The 23978-nt window shown below is 42.1% G+C and overlaps 2 protein-coding genes across 2 annotated transcripts in view; both read left to right on the forward strand.

Annotated features, from left to right (window-relative positions):
• Nucleotides 1-271: 271 nt before the first annotated feature.
• LOC137908129 (rab GTPase-activating protein 1) overlaps nt 272-23978 on the forward strand; it is a 39924-nt gene continuing 16217 nt past the window's right edge. Inside the window, exons 1-15 of the mRNA XM_068752481.1 lie at nt 272-322; nt 5349-5586; nt 6731-6760; nt 7703-7961; nt 8192-8405; nt 8523-8697; nt 9576-9736; nt 10612-10722; nt 11292-11358; nt 11441-11543; nt 12240-12409; nt 12559-12727; nt 13122-13215; nt 13931-14081; nt 23458-23571. Of these exons, the coding sequence (XP_068608582.1) occupies nt 5434-5586; nt 6731-6760; nt 7703-7961; nt 8192-8405; nt 8523-8697; nt 9576-9736; nt 10612-10722; nt 11292-11358; nt 11441-11543; nt 12240-12409; nt 12559-12727; nt 13122-13215; nt 13931-14081; nt 23458-23571 (1971 nt within the window). The 5' untranslated portion in view covers nt 272-322; nt 5349-5433. The remainder of the gene's footprint in view (nt 323-5348; nt 5587-6730; nt 6761-7702; nt 7962-8191; nt 8406-8522; nt 8698-9575; nt 9737-10611; nt 10723-11291; nt 11359-11440; nt 11544-12239; nt 12410-12558; nt 12728-13121; nt 13216-13930; nt 14082-23457; nt 23572-23978) is intronic.
• On the forward strand, nt 15801-17033 carry LOC137908644 (probable G-protein coupled receptor 21). Its single transcript, XM_068753060.1, has one exon. It carries the CDS (start codon nt 15801-15803, stop codon nt 17031-17033), a length of 1233 nt encoding a protein of 410 aa, XP_068609161.1.

Below are 23978 nucleotides of genomic sequence, written 5' to 3' on the forward strand. Positions count from 1 at the left end.
TTGGCCATGGCCACAAAGACTTGAAACCTGCGTTAACAGAAGTTGAAATGTGACAATCAGAAACAATAATCAGACACAATTTTACTTGAGATTAACGCGGATTTATTCGACTTGTCCCTGTAGAGTAGACCCAAGCCGAGATCGGTGGGCGTCATGCCCCTGTCCAGAAAGGTGCTGACGTGCGCATGCGCGGTGCGGGCTGCTTGCTCGGGTTTGTGTTTACAGCTCGCCTGGATGCTGTTGTGTTGGCTGCTGGTGTTACTGGGGAAGCGCAATGTCGTGCCAGCCACTAGCGGAATAAATATAAGAGTGGGCAATAAAGGTAAGCTCTTTACAGGTAAAAGGTCCGCTAAACCTCAGCATTCAATGCGGCTGCTGTTGTGGTTGTGACATTTAGTGTTTCTCTTTTTTACTGTCGGGATAGCCAGGCTAGCAGACGCTAGCTTAGCGAGCTACATGAAGTGATGGCCTGCATGAAAGCTCCCTCCAGCGACGGCCTGTCAGCATTTGTTCCCACGGAATTATCACGAATACCTTCACGGAGCAGATTGCAGCAATCGTTTTGTGACAACTGGCTCGTTGCTCGTATTTCGACACCTTCTCGGGATTTGTGAATCGATGTGTGCTGAATAGCTACTTCAGCTAACGCAGTGGCTAACCGGGAGCAAATAAGTTATCAGCAGCGCCAGCCACGTTGGGCTGGTCCGTCGTTCTGTGGCGAAAAATAAATTAATGTTGGGATAAATGAATTGTGAAAGATGTGCGGGAGTCGAAACGCATCAAGACTCCGCCGACGTGCCTCGTCTGTATCCGGGTTAAGCGGTTTACCTGGTCAGACTAAGTTTACATTAATTAGCTTCCATCTGTTTTAATGACTAGCAATACAATGGAGGCTTTTTGAAAACTTCGTTTAGACACATTTTCTCGTTGGCACTTTTTGCTTTGGATTCTTCCCCAGCGTGACTGTTCCAGTTCTGGGTAGAATTAAACTTTAGGTTCTGCTTTTTTTTTTTTTTTTTGAAGTGAGTCTGTTGCTAGCTGCCTCTTAACAGTGTCCATAGATGTTCATATCACGAAGGGGGTTGTAGATAACATTAACTATTGATTTTTTTACTTGTTTTATTTTTATTAATTGAAGTACTTCCCTAGAAATATTAGAATAATAAGCATACTAACAGGACCAGCTGTCAAATACAGCTGTCAGCTGTATTTATATGTTAATGAATAATAATGCAGCATCATATATCTGACAAATGTCATCTTTCTCCTTTCAAAAGAGCCACAATTAAAAAAAAAACACACTTATGAATACCCTATGAATGAATGAGCCAAAACATGATATAATATGGATGTAAACATACTTCTTGTATGTAAAATCTAATGGCTTCCTAATTTTCAGATGCCACACCTCTTCTCTCTCGTTATTAAAGCTCTGTTTGCTTCTGCTGGCTGTCTCGGTCCTGACTATAACATTCTAACAATGTCCCTCAGATGTCATTTGGGGAGCTGGTGGGACACCGAGTAGCAGATGTGACTGGCTTCAACTCTCGTGTGTGTGAGATTAAATGAGTGTGTGGGGTTGAAAGCCTGGAAATATATGTATTTAGGCTCAGCTTAAAGAAATGCAAACAGGAATGGATGCACGGTTTATCCAACACTGCCATTTTAAGAAATATTGGGTTTTATTGATGTTCGGTGGGAAGTAAGTTAAACTTCTCTCTATATAAATCAATTAATTGGCTTTAAATATATCAGAAATGAAAGGGAAGCTTCTTCATAGATGCAGAGCATCAATGGTTTATGATTGTGAGTATCTGTTATACTGAAAGTCAAACACGTCATTTTTTTCTCCTTTTTATTTTGTAATCAATAACTTTATATATAGCAGACTTCCTTTTAACCGCCTTTTTTAACATGGTATAATTTGTTAGCTTAATAGCATAATTGCCTAAATCTTAGGCAATGCCTATTGATGATGTGCAATTATGCTACGAGGCTAACGATATGTGACATTTGATGCTTTCAGCTTTAGGTTCTGAGGTTCTCACATCCTTTGATGTCTTGTTGCGGAAGCGCATCCTTAAGCGCTCACACAAGTGTCGAGTTTCCAAGCTGCACTTCTCTTTGTACTATAAAGAGTCACACCATTGGTAAATAAATGTCTGTGATTAGCCGCGCATTGTGCAGCTCAGTATTTCGCAGTGGAAGGGCTTGTTGCCGTTTGTGCTCCTTTAGAGGCAGGCCTGCATTTTGTGATTCAGTTGTTTGTTTGTTGCTCATTCATGTGAGATTATTTTGTTGTTTAGTGTCATGCGGAGCTTTCATTTGCTTTCCGGCTGGTTGTCTGTGCTGTGCTTTGGATCTTAATTGAGATGATCATAAGTTGCTCACAAAAAAGATGTAAATTAAGGACTGCATGTGTTTGTGTGTGATTACGTTGATTCTGTGCTCTTGTTTCCTTTCCTTTAGTTTCCTTAATTACCGTGTCTTTGAACTCACCTTGTAGCAGTTTGGTCTTTTTTTTTTTTGTCATTCTTTGTCCTTTTCCTCTCTTTTGTCTGCTATCTCTGCCTGTCTGAAATCGCTGCTGCAAAGCGAGTTGAAAAGGACTGTGTTGCAAGCCTGAATGCTCTCTGGCTGTGAATGGCTGTGTCTTCGTCTCCCCCCGTGAGGTGCATGCAAGGCCCAGCTGGCAGCCCAGAACAGCCTGTTCAGTTTGAGAGTGGGAGGAAGGAGGGGGAAAAAAAAAGAAAAGATTGTGTTCCAGCATGCACATTTTTACAAATGGATTGAAATAAGATATACTTGTTGTCCATCAACATAGTCAGCGTTCCAAAATGTTCAACGTGATCTGTTGCAGGACATGCCGAGATTATATTAACCTACCGTGCAAAGCGCTTCTTTCGGGCTGGTAAATCTCAATCCTACTGAACAGTTTGTTTTGCAATCTAGAAAAATAGTTTGCTACTGATTAACGCGTATCACTAAAAACAACAACTGCTTCCTCAAAAAAAGCAGATGAAATGTGAAAATAAACATAAAGCAGCCCCAAGTGTGTATTTTTAACTGATTTTAAATTGGGTTTTCAATGTTAAAATGTCATACTTTTTCCTGACCTCATTCTGGATCAGATCCTGAAGACATTTTTCATGATGGGGCATATCAGACCCTTTATAACTGTGATTTTTTAATAGTGAATTGAATGCATATTTTACAATATATGATTTTTTTTATTAAAGCCCCAATTATAAGTGAATGGGAAAGTCCTTCAAAATGTAATGGGATCTAAGTTAGACCAAGACCCATCTTCAGATTTTATTTAATCAAGATCCATCCAGCCATTTTTCCATAATCCTGCTAGCAATCAGAAACAAACAAACAAAAAACATCAAAAACACAACCTCATTGATGGCAGTAATTCAATAGTATAGTTTATATCATGAGACATAGCAGCAGCAGATTATTATTTTTAGATATAACAACCTTTTTCTAAAATTGATGTCGTCCGAGTTGTACAACGTCAGAGCTGGAGAAAGTCCTAAAAGCACAGATGCTCATTCTGAAAAAAACTCCCCTGCCCCTTTTAGCATTTTTAGAAACTAATCACAATCCTCCTGGGCACTAATCTTAGGATGTAGCAACCTTCTTTACTTTTAAATAGGCTACGGTAAAACAGGGGTAGTCTGCTTCAATGCAAAACAGTCAGAAGTGCAGCAATGCAATGCAGCAATATTAAATAATGTGTCCTTGCAGAGAGCTGTTGCTGAGACGGGGGAGGAAGAAAGGGTGACAAAGCCGCTCTTCTTCGACTGTTCGGGGCACCTGCTAGTCGGTCCTTATTTGTGTTCATAACACAGCTGCTGCTGCTTTTGCTTTACTCAGCATGAAACACTACTTTTTTGTTTATTTATTCTGTGTCGTACTATGCAGGACGTGTCGTAATATTTAGAGATTCATATACAGAAATTAGTGACAAATGCTGCAGGGGTTACGACAGCAGTTTACCTTATGTAATATATTTTTAAGCTAGCCTAACATGCCAAAGATTTGAGGGTGCAACATCAGAACTTTCACATGATATCAAAGAATTTACCTTAAAATCCTTTTTAATACATGAACAATTTTGTTTTCACTCGTCAGATTATGTGGTTATGTCCCCCATTCCTTCCTTCCTTCCTTCCTTCCATCCATCCATCCATCCATCCATCCATCCATCCGTGGTTATTTTTGTTTGCAGTTTATCTGACAAACTATTCTCTCTATAGCATAAATTAAAGCACACCCTCTAATCTGTTCACCTGGATTGGTAGAAGAAGCCAATCTCAAAATCATCTTTGTAATATCCAGTGTATTCAGATTCAGAATACTTTATTAATCCCAGAGGGAAATTCAGGATGGCCTGCAAGTCAAGATGGCAAGAAGGAAACCATTTACTTTTCTCACTTTCATACTGTGTGTTCATTTTGCTCCATGCAATGTGTTTACTAAATAGTGTTTGATATTCTGCCCTCAGTACATCTGGACCCTGCATCTGGTAAAACGCAATCTTAATTACAGAAGTTCCAAATAAATAACTTGTGCTTCATACGGGATAGGGTGAGAAAACTGAGGGAAACTGAAATCTTTGACAAATGCACGATTTTAAGGGTTGCCCTTGTTTGAGGTTGTAGGCGGGGAAAGATAAGGAGGGTACAAGAGATAAAGGAATCATGAAAGACAAACAGGGAAGATGAACAAGAGACAGTAAAATGGATGAGTGGAGTGCAGAAGCCAACAGAAATGGATTGTTATATTATATTGGTATATCACAATGGACTTGGTGTGGGACTATACACATCATCTTACAATTTAACAATCTCCATAAAGGTTAATCGTGGCGTACGATGAGATTGATGGTTGCAGACAGCTGAATTGTTCCCGAATTATTATTAATTATTCCCAAAGCTTCTCATTCCATCAAGCTACGGTGCAAATTCCTCTCATTTATACTAGAATAAACCGAGTTGCCGTAGAGGACACGCGCATAATCCTCATTTCCTTTCCTCTGACCTCTCCTGTTCTATTTTCATCAAAGCGACTCGTTTGTCCATGACGTTCGTTTTTCGTCGCTTAACCTTCCTTTTTGCGCATTACCGTTTCTCCATTACAGATCCTATCCCTGGGTTTAGTTTTTCACAGTTTCATTCAGACGTTTAAAAAAAATCCTTTCAAAGTTAAGAATGAATGGTCTCACCATTTTAAAAGGTTTTTATAAGTCGGATCATTTGATAGTGGTCCGGACTCCAGTTGGGGTTAGTTTCATTCCATCATGACTGTGTTCTGCTTCTTTTCTTTGTTTCTTTTTCTAGGTGATTTTGCTCATCGTCTTCCACCGCTCCTTCTCCTCCCGTCTTCCATTCATGAGCCTCACGGCAGAGTTTAACAGCGGCAGCCATGGATGAGAAGGGCTCAGTGGGGAAGATTAGCGCGTCTTCAGACTCGGTGTCCACTCTCCACAGTGAGGATTTTGTCCTTGTGTCCAGGCTGGGGGATGGGACACTGGCTTCCACTAATAATGGGAGTGACGACGAAAAGACGGGGCTGAAGGTAAGGACGGCTGGGTGGAGGGTTGGGCAGAAGGAGAGGAGGAAGACCTCAAGCAGGGGAAATGCTTGATTTAAACTTATTTGGGGTTTACCGCAGTACCCGGCATTATTAAACAAACGTATTTATACTCATTCCCTTTCCACCTGTTTCCCCCCCCCCCCCCACTGGTACAAATAGTTTAAGACCAATGTTAACAGGCCGTTTTCATTACTCGCATGTCGAGAGCCATCGTGCATCTCTCTAAACATCCATCACGCTCTATAACCGAAAGGCTAACCGTTTCCTGATTGGCTTCTGTGCCTTCTTCTCCTTGTTGGTTTGAGCATTGTGAGTTTCACCCGTGATCATCCAGTCCCGTTTGCTACTCCTTGTCGCTCGGCGCGTTCTACGTGCACGCAGGCGCTGTTTTTTTTTGCGAATGATTTATTCTTACATCTCCAAAGAGTAAAGGAATACATTTGTTCTTCGAGTTCTTCTGAATGAGATTGCCAGTATTGCACAAGTGGGATGGGATAGTAGAAAAAGAACGAGAGAAGAAGATGCTCTCACCTGCAGCTGGAAAGGGTCAGATAATTTAAGTTTGTTCATTCAGGGCCATTAAAGTATGAAAAAGCATCTTTCATCAACAGTCTAGCTCTCTCTCTCTCTCTCTCTCTCTCCCCCCCCTATCCTCTCCTGTCCTTTGTCTTATCCTATCATCTCTATCTTTTCCACTATCCAACATATTCATATTATATGTATTGGTTGTCTTGCCTGCTCTTCTTCTTCTATGAGAAGTGATCTTTACATGTCGCAAACCCACCTGCAGATGGCGCCGTTGGACGTCGATAGGAAAAGGTTGCTCATTTTCTTGGCCATTGGCTGCACTTGGAGATTATACAGTTTTACACGCGAGAGGTCTGTTCATCAGTTATTTTAATGCGCTATCAGCTCGGTGCAGCTTAGTGGTGGTTGCCTTGTGTCAGAGGGAAAGAAAGAGCGACCCCCCCCCCCCCCCCATACTTCCTGCTCCGAGGCTAAAGCAGTGGAATCATTCCATCCACCGACACTTGGCCATCCAGATATCGTGTATTAGTTTTCTCCCGACACAGCCCATCCTGTCGGAGGCAAGTCGGTGTGTCTAAACTTGTTGTTTGTTATGCAGGTGATTTCTGAGGAAGGGGTCAGCTTTAAGGTCAGTCTCTCCTCTAACTACCTTTCCTCTCCTCCTCCTCAAACTAGTTTTCCTCTCTTTCTGTGATGTGAGTCCGTGGTGATGCTGTTTGTGATTTTATTTCATTTTTTTAGGCTCTAGGCAGGTTGCTGGCTGTTGAATGACGGCCCTAGCCAGCATCCTCGCCGCTTCAGTTTTGATGATGGCGGCGATCAGACTTTACCCTCAGGCTTTTTAACACTACGTGTTACAGTGGCATAGAGACACATACTTTGTGTGTCGTATAAGGGAAGGTATCTGTAGCTGTGCGGTAGTAGCCACCCTGCTTTAGAGCGTTTGTTCAGCCTAACAATATTTAACCGATTCTCCTTTATCGCAAAGACAAGTTTTCCTTTATTTCCTGCCAATTCATGGAAAATCTACTCTTGGAACTTAAGTTGCATACAAATTCTGAAATATTAGTGTGTCTATTCTTAATTGATAATTTGTCAGTACGTTTGCGCTCCATTTCCTGTCTAATATCAGGCTTCTGCCAAAGCGGGTGCTTTAAATGGGTGTTCATTATTCCTGTGGTGCTCGTCTTGCTCTTAAAGTTTTGTTGGTGATGGAATAAGCTCAGCGTTGGCCAGGCTCCTCTAATGTCTTGATACTGGTATTCAACAAGTCACACTCACACGCTAACCACTTACAGTACGTTGAATGAGTAGTAAGGAAGATTTATCTCTCCCCGCCAACGTGAAAGGAGGCCCCTTCCCCCCCCCTTGAAAATGAACTACATCAAGGTTAAAGGCAGAACAATCCCCAATGCACTCGATATAGAATCGTGTAATTTAGTTCTTATGATTTGTGAAATGTTTCACAGCAAGTGTGTCGCTTTTTCTGCTTCCTAGCTCCCCGGTGTGCTTGTGTTAATGCCTGTTTTTATGCGTGTGTGTATGTGTGTCCGTGTCCCTTTTTGTTCAGATTGTGGGCAATGGAAGTGAGCAGCAGCTGCAGAGAGAGTTAGAGGACGTCCTCATGGACCCATCGGTAGCTGGCACTGGGCTCAAACCAGAAGCGGAGATGGACGTCCTCGGTGGCGGCGAGCGCGACCTTCTTCCCGCTGCAGCATCGCCGGCAGCGCCAGGCTCCGACCCTCTCAGGGCTCCGTCACCCAAGTTGGAAATTGTACTTCCTGTTCAGACGGCTCAGGAGAGTGAACTCAACGAGAGGTCGTATCGAGGCGAGCTCCACATTTCTCATCGTGTAGTGGCTGTCATCTTCAGCTTTAAGAAGATGACAGAATACTATTACAGAATTACTCATGTTTTCATCTACATAAGTCGTTAAATTCTTTAAAACTCTCGCGGGGCTACACGTTGCTACTATAAAACGACGATAGAAATCAAGTCCTCATGCTTTCCTTCCAGTTTCTCTCCTTCCCTCCTTAATCCAAACCATTGCCATGTGCAGCAGACGAATCATCATCCGACGGCAGTCCCGGCAGCCCCATCCCTGACGAGGACAGCGTTGTGTTCAGCCAGCTTACGTATCTCGGGTGTGCCTCGGTTAACGCCCCACGCAGTGAGCTGGAGGCCCTCCGCATGATGAGCATCCTCCGAGGGCAATGCCAAGTCCCGCTTGACGTTACGCTGTCTGTGCCAGGAGTGTCTGAAGGCACAGTCAGGTACGGACGATGTCTATAAGTGATGTTTGACGCAATCAGTGACGACAACGTTTCCCATCTAACGTCGGTGAGTTTACAGATACTGACTGGCTACCTTGTTTGAACTCCTATTTAAAGGTTACTGGACCCCAACGCGAGCACGGAGATCGCAAACTACCCCATCTATAAGATTCTCTTCTGTGTTCGAGGCCATGACGGCACACCAGAGAGCGACTGCTTTGCCTTCACTGAAAGCCACTACAACGCCGAGATCTTCAGGATCCACGTGTTCCGCTGCCAAATCCGAGAAGCAGTGAGGATTCAGTTATTATCTGATTAAAGTACATTCCGGGCTTTATCTGAACTTAATGTGCAGCTTCAGCGGTCTGAGATGGACGAATTAAGTGGGCGTCTTCTCAAGACCATTTGTTTTTTTGTTTCATTTGTTTTTTTCCTTTCACTCGTGCAAAATATTGTCGGCAGTATTCTAGTTAACCGTGTTTTCAGTCGTTGATCTCCCCTTGTCTATACCTCAGGGTCCGGTGTTAGTATGGGAACGTCCTCAGAATTCCCTTAGGGATCATGTTAGGAAAGGTCATCGCTCATATATGGCAGGTTCAGCAGGAACAGAAGGAAAGAGAGATGCTGCTCATTAAACTGGGTTACAGTCCCGCTCCAGTGTTCGTTGACCTGGATTCTCCCTCACGGAAGCGCCCCCCCCCCCCCCCCCCCCCCCCCCGACACACAGACAGTACATCTCTGTCTTCAGCTCCTTCTCCCTCTCTTTTTCCTCTTGTACGGCCCTCTCCTTCCAGAAAGCTTAGGAACAAACCAATACACAATACTTCCAGCGATGTGGGAGTCGGGGTGTGCGGGCGTGATGTCAGCGAGTCAGCCCATTGGTTAAACCCTTCAGAAAAAAAACATCTTCTCTCGTCATGTCATGAGGCTCCCGTCCAGTATAAATATATTGATCCTAAAACCCCTGAAAGCACTGTTTTTTTTTTACTGATGCAGTTGTTTACCTTTCTGTTTTTAAACTATAGGTTTATCTGAATTTTTTCACATGTACTTACCTGTTTCCATCTTTTGAATATATTACCGGTACATGATTGAATATCCAAACGAGCTGGATGGATGGATTATTTTGTGTCCATCAATACGTGCTGTGTCTATTCTCCTGTCTTGCAGGTGAGTAGGATACTGTACAGCTTTGCCACAGCGTTTCGGCGGTCAGCTAAGCGGGCGCTTCTGTCATCTCAACAAGCTGCTCCTCTCACCCCCGACAGCGATTTATTCACCTTCACTGTAAGCCTGGAAATCAAAGAGGACGATGGAAAGGGTACTTTCAGGTGAAGAGTTTGGGGTTCATGAATTTTAATTACACAGTTGTATAAATCTTTAAGAACTGTGTAATGCCAGTACACAAAGTTTATTTGCATGGTAGTATCAGCTTTATTAGTCAAATATATCCACTCATCTATGATATTTTGAAGGTGTATGGAAATCTATAGCGGTACGGCGGTTCTAAAATAATACCAAAATGAATTCTAATAGAAAAGACAACCAGATAATTTGGGTGTCCTCTGGATTATTAGTGTTAACATGCAACACCACATGCAGTTAGGGTTAAAGTGTTCAGAGTTTTGTATGATCTTAGCTGAACTGGTTCCATTTCTCGAAGCATGCAGGGTAATATGCATCAGCGATGAATCATCATATTGATGACATGAAAAGAAAATCAGTAGGAAATAAAATCCCAATCCAAGATGGAGGGACTGAGGAGTCCTTCCTGTCTCAGAGCAATTGTAATTGGGATGTGACTCATTCTCACACATGGATCAGGAAACGGAACTTTACTGTGTTTGTTCTATTCGGCTCGTCTTTCTCAAATGTTTAACAAAAACCCACACATTTCTAATCTCACTTATACTTATACCAAGGTGGAAACAAAGCACACAAAGACATGCCTGTGATTAATTTTAACTAGAACAAATTTCCTTTGCATTTGCTTGAGGTTGTTTATGGAAATGTGTCTGTAATTAGAATATATTCAATGACTTTTTCCTTTAAACTATTAGAAAGCAAGGCTTTTGAATTTCACCCAGGACCTCTAGACCTGCTTGCGTTGTACACCTTGAATTTTGTTCAACTAACGTTATTGTGCCTTTGTTTCATTATTCTCTATTTCATTTGATTAAGGTTTTGTCTTTTGCCCCTTTTTCAGTGCTGTAGCAAAAGACAAGGACAAGCAGAGCTTCAAACTGCGAGCGGGAATGGACAAGAAAATTGTCATTTATGTCCTACAGACGTCAAATAAGGAACTGGCCATTGAGAGGTACAGTGAGCCTCATGCACGACATCAGATATACGTCTAAATGGGGATGTGGAAAGAAACCTAGCATAACAGAGACAACTAAGAATTAAAACACACCAGACATGATATAACGGATGAAAACCGGGTGAGTAACTTTGCATCCGTGTCAAATTTTAAGTGTTCTGTCACAGTTTTTGTGATGATTTATATTCGTCTGTCTCCGAGGCCCCTCTCTCCATTTTCCACAGTTTTATAAATGTTAACATTCCATCACCATATTGCAGATTTGTTATTGTGTGATGAGCCTAGAGAAGGTGAAGATCAAGGCACTGTGATAAATGTCCTCCAGGCTCTGGTCTCTGTTAGCGGGTCAATCCAGGAAGCTGTTTGCAGTAGCTGGTGGTGGTTAAAAACTGATTCTGATCTTGGGGAGATTTATTGTTCAGCGTCTGGTTCCTCCTCTTGTTCTGTCTTTTCTTTTTCCTCTTTTAATTATTCAGTCCATTTCATTTTGCTCCCGCCTCCCTCTCTGCGTGCGTATACTGTTGTGTTGGTGTGAATCTGCTTCTCCCATGTGTTCTGCTCTATAGGTGCTTCGGCCTCCTGCTCAGCCCAGGGAAAAATGTGAAGAACAGCGACATGCACCTGCTAGACCTGGTGGGTGACCGTGTTCATTTGTGTCTGAGTCATCGTGTGTTTATTTGCTTTTGCTTACTATTTTCAACTCGTGCCCCTTCAGGAGTCGATGGGAAAAAGCTCAGACGGGAAGTCTTACATCATCACAGGAAGTTGGAACCCCAACACGCCTCAGTTCCAGGCTGTAAATGAGGAAACGCCCAAAGGTAGCAGCCAAGAATCGAGCGAAACAAAATTATTTTTAACAGGGAAAATTTACAACAGTTGTAAATTGTAATTGTAAATTATTTTTTCTTATATCTTAACATCAAAAATAAGATAATTCTACAAATCCTTAAAGAAAGCTCTGAAGGATCAATTTGTGTTAAAATAATATGCGAAATAGATGTGGAAATTGTACTTAAATGTTAAAGATAATGTTGCACACACACACACACACAGCTACAGTAAAACGCATGGATATGGTGAGATAGTCTGATGATGATGAATATATTTATTAGAATGTTAGAATACAAGTACAGTCACACAGTAGCATGTATTACAGTACAACTAAAGTCAAACATCCTGTCTAAGAGGAGCATTTCAAAAAAAGTCCTTGCTGTCTTGTTTCCATTGAAAGTCCTTAGTACATAAGTCATCGACAATTAACAATACAAATGTAACAATACAAATAAAAATAAAACCAATATTAAATTGCTCAATTGATGCAAAATAACAATAGAAAAATAAAAATAATTTTACACCACAGATGCAAACTAACAATAAATTTAAAATAAATTACACCACAGATGACTATCTCCATTTCTGCCCCCCTGTTCAGTCCTTGTGCTACATGCCACACGTCCTGTTTCACCAATCCTCCTTCAGACACAATACGTTAATCGTGCTCTTTGTTTTTCTAGATAAATTCATGTATATGACGACAGCAATCGACCTGGTGATTACAGAGGTGGAGGAGCCGGTGCGCTTTCTGCTGGAGACCAGGGTCAGGGTGTGCTCGCCCAACGACAGGCTCTTCTGGCCCTTCAGCAAACGCAACTACACCGAGACGTTCTACCTTAAACTGCGACAGGTTGGTTCCACCTGGACTTAATCGAGTTCAAATGTTGGTCTCTGTAAAAATGTACAAGATGTGTTATTTTAATAAATATATTGTATGAAATCTGAAACTACAAGTGTCATTCTGAAGTTGGTTTCATGGTTCTTCTACCTCCTCTGTAGATGGAGCGTAAGGAGCGTAAGAGCCCTGCGTCTGATACACTTTATGAGGTGGTGAGTCTGGAGAGTGAGACTGAGAGAGAGAAACGAAAGATTTCCACCAGTCCCAGCCTCCTGCCCTCCGGCACAGGTTCCTTGGTTCCTTCACCACCCGAGGATGATGAAGGGGAAGGTCAGTGGGGCTCTTTTTGATTTACCTCCACCTGGATGACTGAGATCCGACACAGACATGTCAGTGCATGCTTGCTGTCATTTTTCCTGATACCAGCGTATTTGTGTTTATTTTTTATTAACTCATTACAAATGTAAATGAGGTATAGACGATCCATTTTGAATTGAGTGTGATTCACATTTCTTTTTCTGGTTGCCGAGAGATTTAGCATCTTAATTTTCAGCGAAGAGTTTAGCTTATCACTTCCTCTTTGCACGCATCTGTCCAATCACAGGGTGTTTGGGGCAGGAAAAAGGTTATAGACGCCTAAACTGTGACAGCAACAATTACGAATATGCAGCATGCCAGGAGGAATAGGTCGTTCCTGTCACTGATCCTCGCTCTCTGTGTTCAGATAACGACGAGCCGTTACTCAGTGGGTCGGGTGACGTTTCCAAGGAGTGTGCAGAGAAGATCCTGGAGACCTGGGGAGATTTGTTGTCCAAGTGGTAAGGCTCGTATTCCTGTGTTAACTTTCTATCACAGTTACATGTTTCAATCTATACTTGAATAAATATGTAATAACGTTGGTGTGTGAGAGTTAGAACGTTTGATACAATATTTTCTTTTTCTTTGCAGAATACTAAATCTTGTGATTTCCTTGAAAGATAGTTGTCTCAAAAAGAATGCCTAGATAAACACATGAATCATGAGATTAGCCTTTTATAATCATAATAGTCGTCTTTGTGTTGTTGAGCACTTGTGTGTTATGCCGCTGTGGGTTCAAGGGTGCAAGAGCACAAAGGCAAATCACAGATAGGCCTTTACAATCTTATGACCGGAAGGATCCCTTCTGTCACATGCAAGCGCACACACGGGTGCTCAGACACACACACACACACACACACACCTTATTTTTTTGCTTCCGTTTCTCATCGACAGAAAATGCCATATATTGCATAACGTGGTGCACGGAAAAGACAACGCAAGCAAACTGAGAAAGTAGATCTTAAAATGGGAGGGGGGGGGGGGGGGGGCACAAGGAGAGAACCATTGGGGATTTTCTGCTGCCTGCAGTCGGTAGGTTCAGTCGTTCAGTAGTTACAGTTGTGCCTCCATGTCTACTTTCTCTCTCACTCTCTGTTCGAATTGAAGAAATGAATTCACAAAATAATATTTCTGAGTTGATGATCATCTATAATGATAATCCCCCCCCCTCGTCAGGCATATGAACCTTTCGGTGCGTCCCAGGCCGCTGCCAGCTTTGGTGAGGAGCGGCATCCCCGAGGCGCTTCGCGGGGAGGTGTGGCAGCTCCTGGCAGGCTGCCATAACAACGACCACCAGGTAGAGGAGTACCGGACTCTTATCACAAAGGTAAGACCACGTAGAGCTTTTTTTTCCCCAAGATGCTTACTTCTTCCCTTCAGCCCGTCCTCTAATTTTAACGAGGTCTGCGCATCCTTCCACTCGATAGCTCTTACTTTCTCTTACTTTGCTGTTAAGCAGTCTTTGTTTTAACCAGTCCTTCCGAGCCTCCAATAAAAACGCTTGCTGTTGATGTTTGCTGTGGAGATTAGGAGTCTGGTCGGCTTGTCCTTCCTGGGTATAGGTGAACGTCTCTTGGTGGCTCTCGTGCCGAGTGGAGCCGCAGCATCCGCTGATGCTTGCTAAACCAGGAGCAGGTGCACATCTATTTGGGTCAGAGGACAGAGATACAGTCGCACAGCAAACATTCTGTCGCATGTAATCTTCAGATGTCTTTGGCCAACTTTCAACGTTAAATTGCGTATTTCAAACTCTCACTTGCAGTTTGCACCTAATAAGCAGAACCAGAACTATTTGCACAACTAATTCCTGTGGTTCTGAACTGGCTGCTAATTAGTGGCTTGAAGTGAGCGGTGTTTTTCCAATTCTTTTGAGGCTACTTCTAACATGCCGGGAGGCATGAAGCTGCAGGGGGGGGCTTGCTGCCCTGCAATGGGATTAATTATAGCCACTTTCCAGTAAACCTGACCCAGGCATTGTTCCACTGCACTCAATAGCTTTTCTGCAGAAGAGTCAGACTTTGCTTGAGTTTCAGGCAGAGATTTTAGCATCCATGTAAAAGAAAATGGAGAGGGGGGCGAGAGGCGGGGGAGAAGGAGGAGCCTCTCGTGTTTGACGTTGTTCATTGGCTGGAGCCACAGGGAGTGGGAGGGGCTTCGGTACCTCCGTTTCTGTAGGGAGAGGGAGCAAGACGGAGTGGGAGAGACGGCAAAGGAGGATAGATGAACACATGCTTTCTTCCAGTGTCGGTATGCCTGCCTCAGTTCTCCTCCAGACATAGTTACTGCTACCTCTGATGCAAATTAGACCTTCGGTGTGCTTTTTTTTTGACTTCTATTTTTAAATATTAGTCAGCCTTCATACTACCTTCGTCTTGCCGTTGCAAAGAAGTGATCCTCCTGCGAAGAGCCGGAGACGAGACCAAGCGGACATGGAAAAGTGGTGAAGGCGAGAGAGGAAAAAAAGAATAAGCCGTAAAGATTCTCCGTTTTTGCTCTTTGTGATTTACCTGGATGACTGAGAACCCGCACAGACTGGCAAGAGGAGGACGAGGACTGAATGAAATGGAGATGAATTTATTTTAATTGCGTATGCAGCACATTGCACTCTCATTTCATTCCAAGTGGTGTCTGACTCGAATCCAGACAGATAAGAGCGCTTTAGACTGGCTTTCTGGAGCAGATGTTGAAGACATCTCTGACTTCATAGGTACCGGAGACATTTTAGGCACAGATTGGACTGGATTTCTTTTAAACAAACGCACATTTATTTCCCCTTTTTTTTTCCATTTGAGCCTCAACTGTGACATTTGCTTCACTGAAAAGAAAAAAGAAGAAGAGAAGAAATACCGTACACAGTATTTTTCATGTTTAAATATTTTCCTAAACTGCTGGATTAATATCTTCGCTACACTCACGACAACAGAAAGGGGGCTTCCTCCTTGCCCTCTGCCCTTTTTTATCCACAACATGGGCCTTTTTTTAATTGGATTGAACGCATCCAGCTCGTTCCCTTGAAGGGTTTTACGAACACACCCTCCTTCCCAGAATGATGAATTCCTCCCTGGAGCTACTGAACCAGAGTTTGATTAACTCATCCAGTTTATCTGCTCCCTTCTGCCTGCTTGCGATAGGCTATTCCCACGTTTTCACCACCTGCCTGTTAGAGGTCACCGTCATACTTCTCCTGACCGTTCTCATTATTTCCGGTAACCTGGTGGTGATTTTTGTCTTTCACTGTGCCCCCTTGCTCAGCCAGCACACCACCAGTGCTTTCATCCAGACTATGGCTTACGCTGACCTGCTGGTGGGGGTCAGCTGCCTGTTCCCCTCAATGTCCCTGCTCCATCGCCTCCAGGACTTTGACCCCAAACTGACCTGCCAGGCGTTTGGATACATGGTGTGTGTTTTAAAATCAGTTTCCATGTTGTCATTGGCATGTGTGAGTGTCGACCGCTACATTGCCATCACACGACCTTTGACTTACGCCTCCCTTGTTACACCTTGTCGAATGCGGTGCTGCATAATTCTGATATGGCTTTACTCCGCGCTGGTGTTCTTCCCATCTTTCCTCGGCTGGGGGAAACCTGGTTACCACGGCGATGTGGTGGAGTGGTGCGCAGTTGAGTGGAGGACTAGTCCGGCTTTCACAGCCTTTATTGCCGTGTTGCTGTACGCCCCGGCTGCTCTGACTGTCTGCTTCACCTACGGCAACATCTTCAAGATCTGCAGGCAGCATACCCGGGAGATCAGCGAGCGCCACGCGCGCTATCGACCCCAACGGCTGCAGGGTGCAGGATCTGCAGCGGGATCTTTGGCCAAGGACAACAACGCATTAGAACAAGGGCAGTTTCCCCACCTATCCCAAATACAGAAATCCCACCCACATTATCAGCATTCCACATCAACATACCCAGACAAACGTTACGCAATGGTACTGTTTCGCATTACAAGTGTGTTTTATATCCTCTGGTTGCCCTACATCCTCTACTTTCTTTTGGAGAGCGGAGGATTCTACCACCATCCCGCGGCTTCGTTTCTGACCACATGGCTGGCCATCAGCAACAGCTTCTGTAACTGTCTGATCTATAGCCTCTCTAACGCTGCCTTCAGGAAGGGCCTGAAACGCCTCTGCTCCTTCTGCTTACAGCGCAGCGACAGCGGCTTTGGGGTGGGGAACAACAAAAATACTTTCGTTGGTTCTGTTGAAAAAGAATGCGCAGGGCTGGCCGATGGATATAATCGTGAAGAAATAGGAATTTGCAAAACGTGCCATGTGTAAGGTCAAAAGACACGTGAAGTCCTTGGGCAAAATTGTTATTGGAACTTTTTGAAAGATGCCTGATGTGATGCTGCTCAATATCTCATCCTCCTTTTTAGCTAAGATGTGCTGTAAAGATGGACACAGCCATTAATCTGCAACTGCTGTTTCTGTTGCATTTGGAGGTCACACAGGCATTCTCTCCACGCGCCATAGCTAGCAGGAGTTAGCTGAAGGAGAAAAGGCCTGAATTAGCCCTGCTCTTATGTAGACAATCCAGCATACTGTGCTGCGTACGCTGCGGGTTGATACATGGAAGAGAGAGAGGAACAAATCTGTTGAGAACCAACCTGTGTTTTGGTTGAACATTGGTTTTCTTTGAACTTTTTCTTGAATGCCACAAAAAAGTAAAAGAAAATTGCTCTGAAAAGTTGTGTGTCGGTGGGGAAAATGGAAATTCATTGCAAGATTAAAGTATTATAAAAGTACATTTAATATAAATATATTTAATGCATACGAGCTGCTCTCTAACTGCTTCTATGTTCTTATACCCCCTCAGTATTTAAATACTGAAAGTGCTGCAATGTTTCTGCGTGTATTTATTGTCAACTCTTGTTGACGGGTTGATCTTTAGTCAGTCAAAATGAAGTATCAGACAAATACGTAGGGCTACACCTTCTGCAGAGGATTTTAAAGTTTGTTCCCATTGACTGAACTGATGGTTTCTTAGACATGGGTTCGTGCACTTTGACATTTTAGATTGTTGTTGTAGTTTTAAATGTTGGTTTACATATTTAGTCTACTGTTAACAAATTTCAATAATTTCCTCTTTTGGATTTCAAGTCCTTGCCACATTGTGTGTTTAGTATTCAACCTTTTTTCCATCTGTTTCCAAGAGGAAATAATTAATTTTTACGCCTGTCGTACTCTGGATGTTTGGTACTTTTCTTTTTTGCAAAGTTAAAAACATAAAACCTATATATAATTAACTCTCATCTCATCTTTTGGAGAGGCTGAAGTTGTAAATGTGTATTCTTGGCAAACCTTAGTTCAAGCCTTCTGTGTGCTGAATTGTGACAGCATGCATAACGCCTGCCTCATGGACAGACTACAGACGTAAAGCCCATTCACTCCACCAGCAGGCTGAACCCATGAAGAGGGACTGACCCCTGAACTGCAGTTGTATGTATTTGTGTTTGTGCATGTACATGTTATATTCTGGTTCCACCTTCTCGACCCCACATGTGGGGTCTGAAATTTAGTCCAAACTAATAAAGTCCAATAATGATCTGAAATGAATCCAAGAGTGCATGACCTCAAAGGTCCGGATTGATCAAGTTACTTTACGTGATCCACCAAAGAACATGGTTTTCTTAAATACATAAATATCTAATATATAACATTTTAGCAAAAGGCAAAACTAATATGTTTTGTCCACTGGACTGTGTTTGCCGTGCAATGCCTTATTTTTTTTGAATAGGATTGTTTCTCATTTTCTAAGGATATTTTGTTGCCTTGATTCTCAAATGAAAATGAAACGACTGAGGAAGTATCTTCCCTTTGTGTTCTTGGAGGGCTTAACTCGTACGTGGGGTACACTTTTTTGAGGCAACAGCACAGACTGTAAAATGTATTTGTGTGCAGAGATGAAATTACAGATTATTATTAGAGTGGCCTCGACCCCTTTTTATGAAACGTAATTAAAAAAAACTGTTTATCTGGCTACTCTTTAAAATTCAGGATTTGCAAGCTTTGTTTCGCTCTTCTGTAAATTGAAGAATAAACAGCAGCAAACACAAAACTATCTGCATGTAGTCTGTGGAGTGTTTCAGCGTGGGTGTGTGCATGGAACTAAACTGCCTTTGCCTGAGTCAGAGTGTTTATAGCGTTCTAGCAAGGATGCTCTCAGTTACCATATATATTGCTTTATTAGCTGTGCCTCATGTCCCTTGAGAATACAGTATATTGTAAGTATAATGTGCAAAGATGGTAGATAGATACATGTTTTCTTTAAATATTTATATTATCGGTGCTATCTGTGCAACGTTGGTAGTATTATAATCGTTCCTGATTGTCTCTTTTTGTTCAGAAATGACGTGTGCAGAAATACTATCCTGAAATTGGCATATTGAATGTCTGGTCGTCAAACAGCAATGTATTTTCCTTCATTTTCTGTCTATTCACTGGTGAAGCCATAAATGTTTCAAACCTATTAGTTTTAATTGCGTGTTTACTTCATCGTTTATCGTGATTGTCTTAATGACAGACTAGAGACGGACAGCTTAAATAGAAAAGCATTTGGTTTTGCTTGCTCAACAATAAAACAGCATTACTGACTGCAGTTAATGCTGCGGTTGTTAAAATATTATATATTTATAATATCTTTACATGGACAAATTCTGTTTTTAGCTGTGGGAAAACAATCGGTTCTGATAATCTCAAGAAAACGTCGCTGCTGGATTCTGTGTGGAGGCACGGTGTCATGGTGGGGGTAGGGTTAGAGAGGGGAGATGCAGAACCTGGGGCCGGTGTCGGAACCAGCCTTAAAGATGTTTGTTGATGTGATACAATAATGACTCAGGACATGCAACAAAAGACTAATAAAAAAAATATCGTCACACTATCTGCAGATAGTTCAAGTGATTTTCAATGCTGAAGACAAAAGATGCAATATGGGCGCGAGACGAGCGATTTAGGGGTTTCCTAGCTTCCATAGCTGCAGGCTCTATTGTGTTTTCAGATACCTTAGCTAATGAGCGTACCTGCTGCTTGCATGCCTCAGTGTAAATAAAATGATATATTGTGTCTGTATTTATAATGGGGGAAAAGAAATTGAAGCGTGTAATTGGGGCCTTATTTAAAATAACAAGGCAGTATAGACCCACACTTATGCTGCACTTCCACACACACACACACACACACACACACACAGGCATTTCCTTATCTCCAGTCTGCATTTCATTTTTGACTTTGTGCTTTTGTTAGGCTCAAAATAGGCCACGCCCTGCTAATAGGTCACTCATGACCCAGTGGTTATGTGAAACAAATGAGTATCGAGATTAACAAGTTCACCCACTAACGCTGACATCCCACGTGATGATTTGTGTGCATGATGAGTGCTGGAAGATGCCTACCATGAACAATGATGCACACAAAATAAGGTCATTGCTGCGCGAGATCATGACAAACCATGGCTTTGTGAAACACTCTCAATGTTGTTGTTCTGAAAATGATCCTGTGATCATTACTGTTTTCCCATTACGTAATGCTGTATAGGTTACAGGCCCAGGAATTGTACGATGTACATTTCTGCTGTGAGAAAATTCATTTCAACCATGCATCAATAGCCTTTAAGCTTCTTTGTACTAATTACTGTTCTTTAAACTTACAAACAGAACAACTGTATTTAGTGAGCTGACTGGCAGAACATCAAATAAAGAACATAATAGTGAACAGAATATGTTTAAATTTGCACACATCCTTCCATCGTTTGCCAAATACGTCAATGTGGGTCTTCAGAGATTTCATTGAACTGCTGCTATGCTAACATGCTGTTGCAGACTGTAATACTACAGCACCATATTTGTGCAAGTGGTTGGTCTGCTGATTTTGCAAGGGTGCAGTTGGTAATTGTCAATGGACTGAATTGCAAAAAACCAAAATAATAGAAAGAATGCTGGCCATTGTAGATATACATATAGTATTAAGGCATTGCATTGTGCATGATCGTTCACCTCGTGCTGAAGCAGTAAACAAATGCAGAGAAAGTCGGCCATGAGACAGATGATTAAGCTTTAATGATGGATGATGGGAAGGTGAGGAGGAAGCAGTCGGCAGCTGGAGGAACCTTAAAGGAGAGAATGAATTACTTTAATAAAAAAAGCATTTCAATCACAGTTTTACACATCTGTGAGGGAGTGATGATCTACTTCATATATACAATATATTTACCATCGTAAGTGTCTTTGCTACTGTTAGATTGAATAATCAAAGCTGGAGGGTTTTTAGGTTCTCGATCAATGTTTCACATAAAGCCTGATGAATATCACCCTGTGTTCCCCTGGCATCTTGGCAGCGCCCTTTAAATAACACAATTACATGTCAGCCATTGTGTTGAATCAGAGAAAATTAGGTATACGTAGAGGAAAATATAAACAATAGACGGCTAGCTACTTAGCCTTCCCACGGAACCCCGACTGCAGCACTTTGTTTCTATCTTAACACACACGCTACTTACACACACACACACACACAATCACACTTTAGATCCATCTTTTGTTTAACCTGGTAGGTTTTTTTTATACGTGTGTTGTAGAACAGCAAAAGTTGTATACCTTGACTTCCTTTCAGTTTGTGGATAACTGTTTGATTTCCATGTACCTCTTACTCAGGCACTCACTTGTCACTGACAGTGCTTTGATGCTTCTATAATGTACAGAAACGCCGTAGCTGCAGCTGTCAGACGTTTAGTAGCTGCTTCAATGTTGTGCTTTTTGGAAGAAATCTGGGGCTCAGCAATAAAATGTAAGTACTATTATAAAAACGCTTGGTTGCATCTTGAGGCAGTAAGAGAATTATCAGCAGTAGTTGTTACCATTATATGTAAAGTAGGTCTGACATTACCTGCACGTTTTGTCAGATTATGTAATGTGGTTAGACATTTCCGAATGTCGTAAACTATTCGACTCCATGGAATAACAATTTATCTTCAGATTATTAGATGAGAATATATTTGCCCATATTCATCATTGTGTCATTTGGTATGGATTTTACAAATGAGCTATAAAGTGATGATTAACGAGCTTCGGTGTATTTTATTTAATTTTTTTACTCTGTGCAGAGCTAAAGTAGCTTTTTCTCATCACACCGACATAAGAGTGACATTGGTCTATTTATCCAACTTAAAAGCACCCAGCGCATACAGATCGACAGAGAAGCGATGATGCCCAACATGTGTTGTCAGAATCTGGAATCATTCTGAGCTGACCACAACCACAATTCTCCCTGAGACGCATCTGAAACCTTCACATCGACCTTGAAAATAGTATTTTTCCTTTGGAATAATACAACAATAGAGTTGCGCTAGCTGTAGCGTTCTCATTATCCGCTCCAGTATTGCTTTTACTGGCTCTCACACATTTCCGTCCACCAGCACGAGACACTGGATGTGTTTTCCCTGCCCTCTCACGCTATCCTCATTCCAAGCCTGGCTTTAACTGAATAGAGAGAGCTGGAGAAGGAAGCTAATTGGCCATTATGCCGGAGGTCTTTGTACATGCTCTCAGCACTTCGGATAAGAACAACCCAATGGCGCTTGTATAAACATGGATCCTTATCATCAACCGAGAGACTGTAGCCCCTCACATTGGGGGCTGTAACTCTCACATGGATCAATAACGGTGGCTTCTGCTCTTAATTAAGATCTTTTTTTGAGGTGCCCTTGTGTCACTGTCCTTGTGGATTTAATTGGTTAGAAATAACAGGTGGGTTTCAGAAAAAAAGTAGGCAGCAAGAAAGCAGACTAGTCAAAATAAAATATAAATAACTGCAGCTTATTTTCTTTCTTCTTCTTTCGACGTGTCCCCTTATTTTAATAGCTCAATGCATGTTTTTAATTGTTGATTAGTCTTCCAAATAATTTCTCTGTGAATTTATCAACTATTTTATCAAATGTTTTGTTTAAAAAAAAACAGTAAAAAAAATTGTATCACTACTTTCCAGAGACAGAGATGAATAGGTGGAGTGAAACAGAACGCTGAAGTCATTTAGAATGATTAACAGTTTAATGATTCTCTAATGCTAATGTGTGAGTGTTACATTAAATAGTGTAGTGTTGTGTATGTATAGAACACCAATCAACAATGTTGGTTAGCATTACCCAGTCATTCCCTTCAGCAGCGCACACACACTGTTTTACAGGGTGTGGTGGAAGTTGTGGAATGAGCTTTAGAAAAAGTTCTCGGCCCTCTTTTGTTCGTCTCTGATCCCCATTAGTTTACTTTGTCTTAGCATCCGTTTCTTCCTGCATTTATTCTTACACATTTATTTTTGTTGTTTAACCCTCTTCCTTTGTGGAAGTTGGAACAGAAACTGTGAGAAGGGGAGAGGAATGATGATGGAGAAAGCAGGGAAAAAAAAACCACCTAGAAGGTAAAATTAGCTACGAAGATAGCGAAAAAGATTTAAGTATCAGAAGTGATTAAAAAATGATAGGATTTCTTTGTTTGTTGCCTCATGCTCTCAATTCTTGTATGACTTTTTTATTCACACCTCTGCTCTTCATCCAGCCATCTGTCTCCTAAAGATGTAATATTGACAGTCAAACACTCTGATTGTTGTTTTAAATAATAGGAATCGACAGCATGTGTTTATCCAACACATGCAGTTTTTTTATTTTTTATTTATATGTTTAATAACCATCCCTTTTTTCTGTCTGTGTTGCTAGGAGTCTCCTCAAGACAGCGCTATCACCCGGGACATTAACAGGACATTCCCAGCTCACGACTACTTCAAAGACACTGGAGGAGATGGACAAGACTCCCTCTACAAGATCTGCAAGGTCCGACAAATTCACACATACAAGAGGATATTTACAGATGGGATCCTGTCCTTCCCTTTTCTCCTGTAACATTTGTTTTTTGGTCTTCCGGGTGGGAGTGAGCTTTATTTCTAAGACCACTTGCCAAGAATATAAATCTGCTGTGTTGTAATTACTTTCTTTACAGTAGGTCTGATGGCAGTTTTTTGTCGAACTGTAGTGAGAGTTGTCAGCACTGAAGTGGACTGATCATTAATTAGCCAAGGAGCCGATATGTTTCGGCGAGGTTCAGCAAGTTCGCCGCCGTCTGGAAAAGCCGCATCGAACAAACAATTAAGCACACGCACGCACACGCACACAAACGCACACAAACGCACACAAAGTCAGTCTCGCTGCTTTCTCTTCCAAGTTCAAGTTTCTTTCTTTCT

This window comes from Brachionichthys hirsutus, chromosome 19, assembly GCF_040956055.1.
Source record: "Brachionichthys hirsutus isolate HB-005 chromosome 19, CSIRO-AGI_Bhir_v1, whole genome shotgun sequence".
In the NCBI taxonomy this organism is placed as follows: domain Eukaryota; kingdom Metazoa; phylum Chordata; class Actinopteri; order Lophiiformes; family Brachionichthyidae; genus Brachionichthys; species Brachionichthys hirsutus.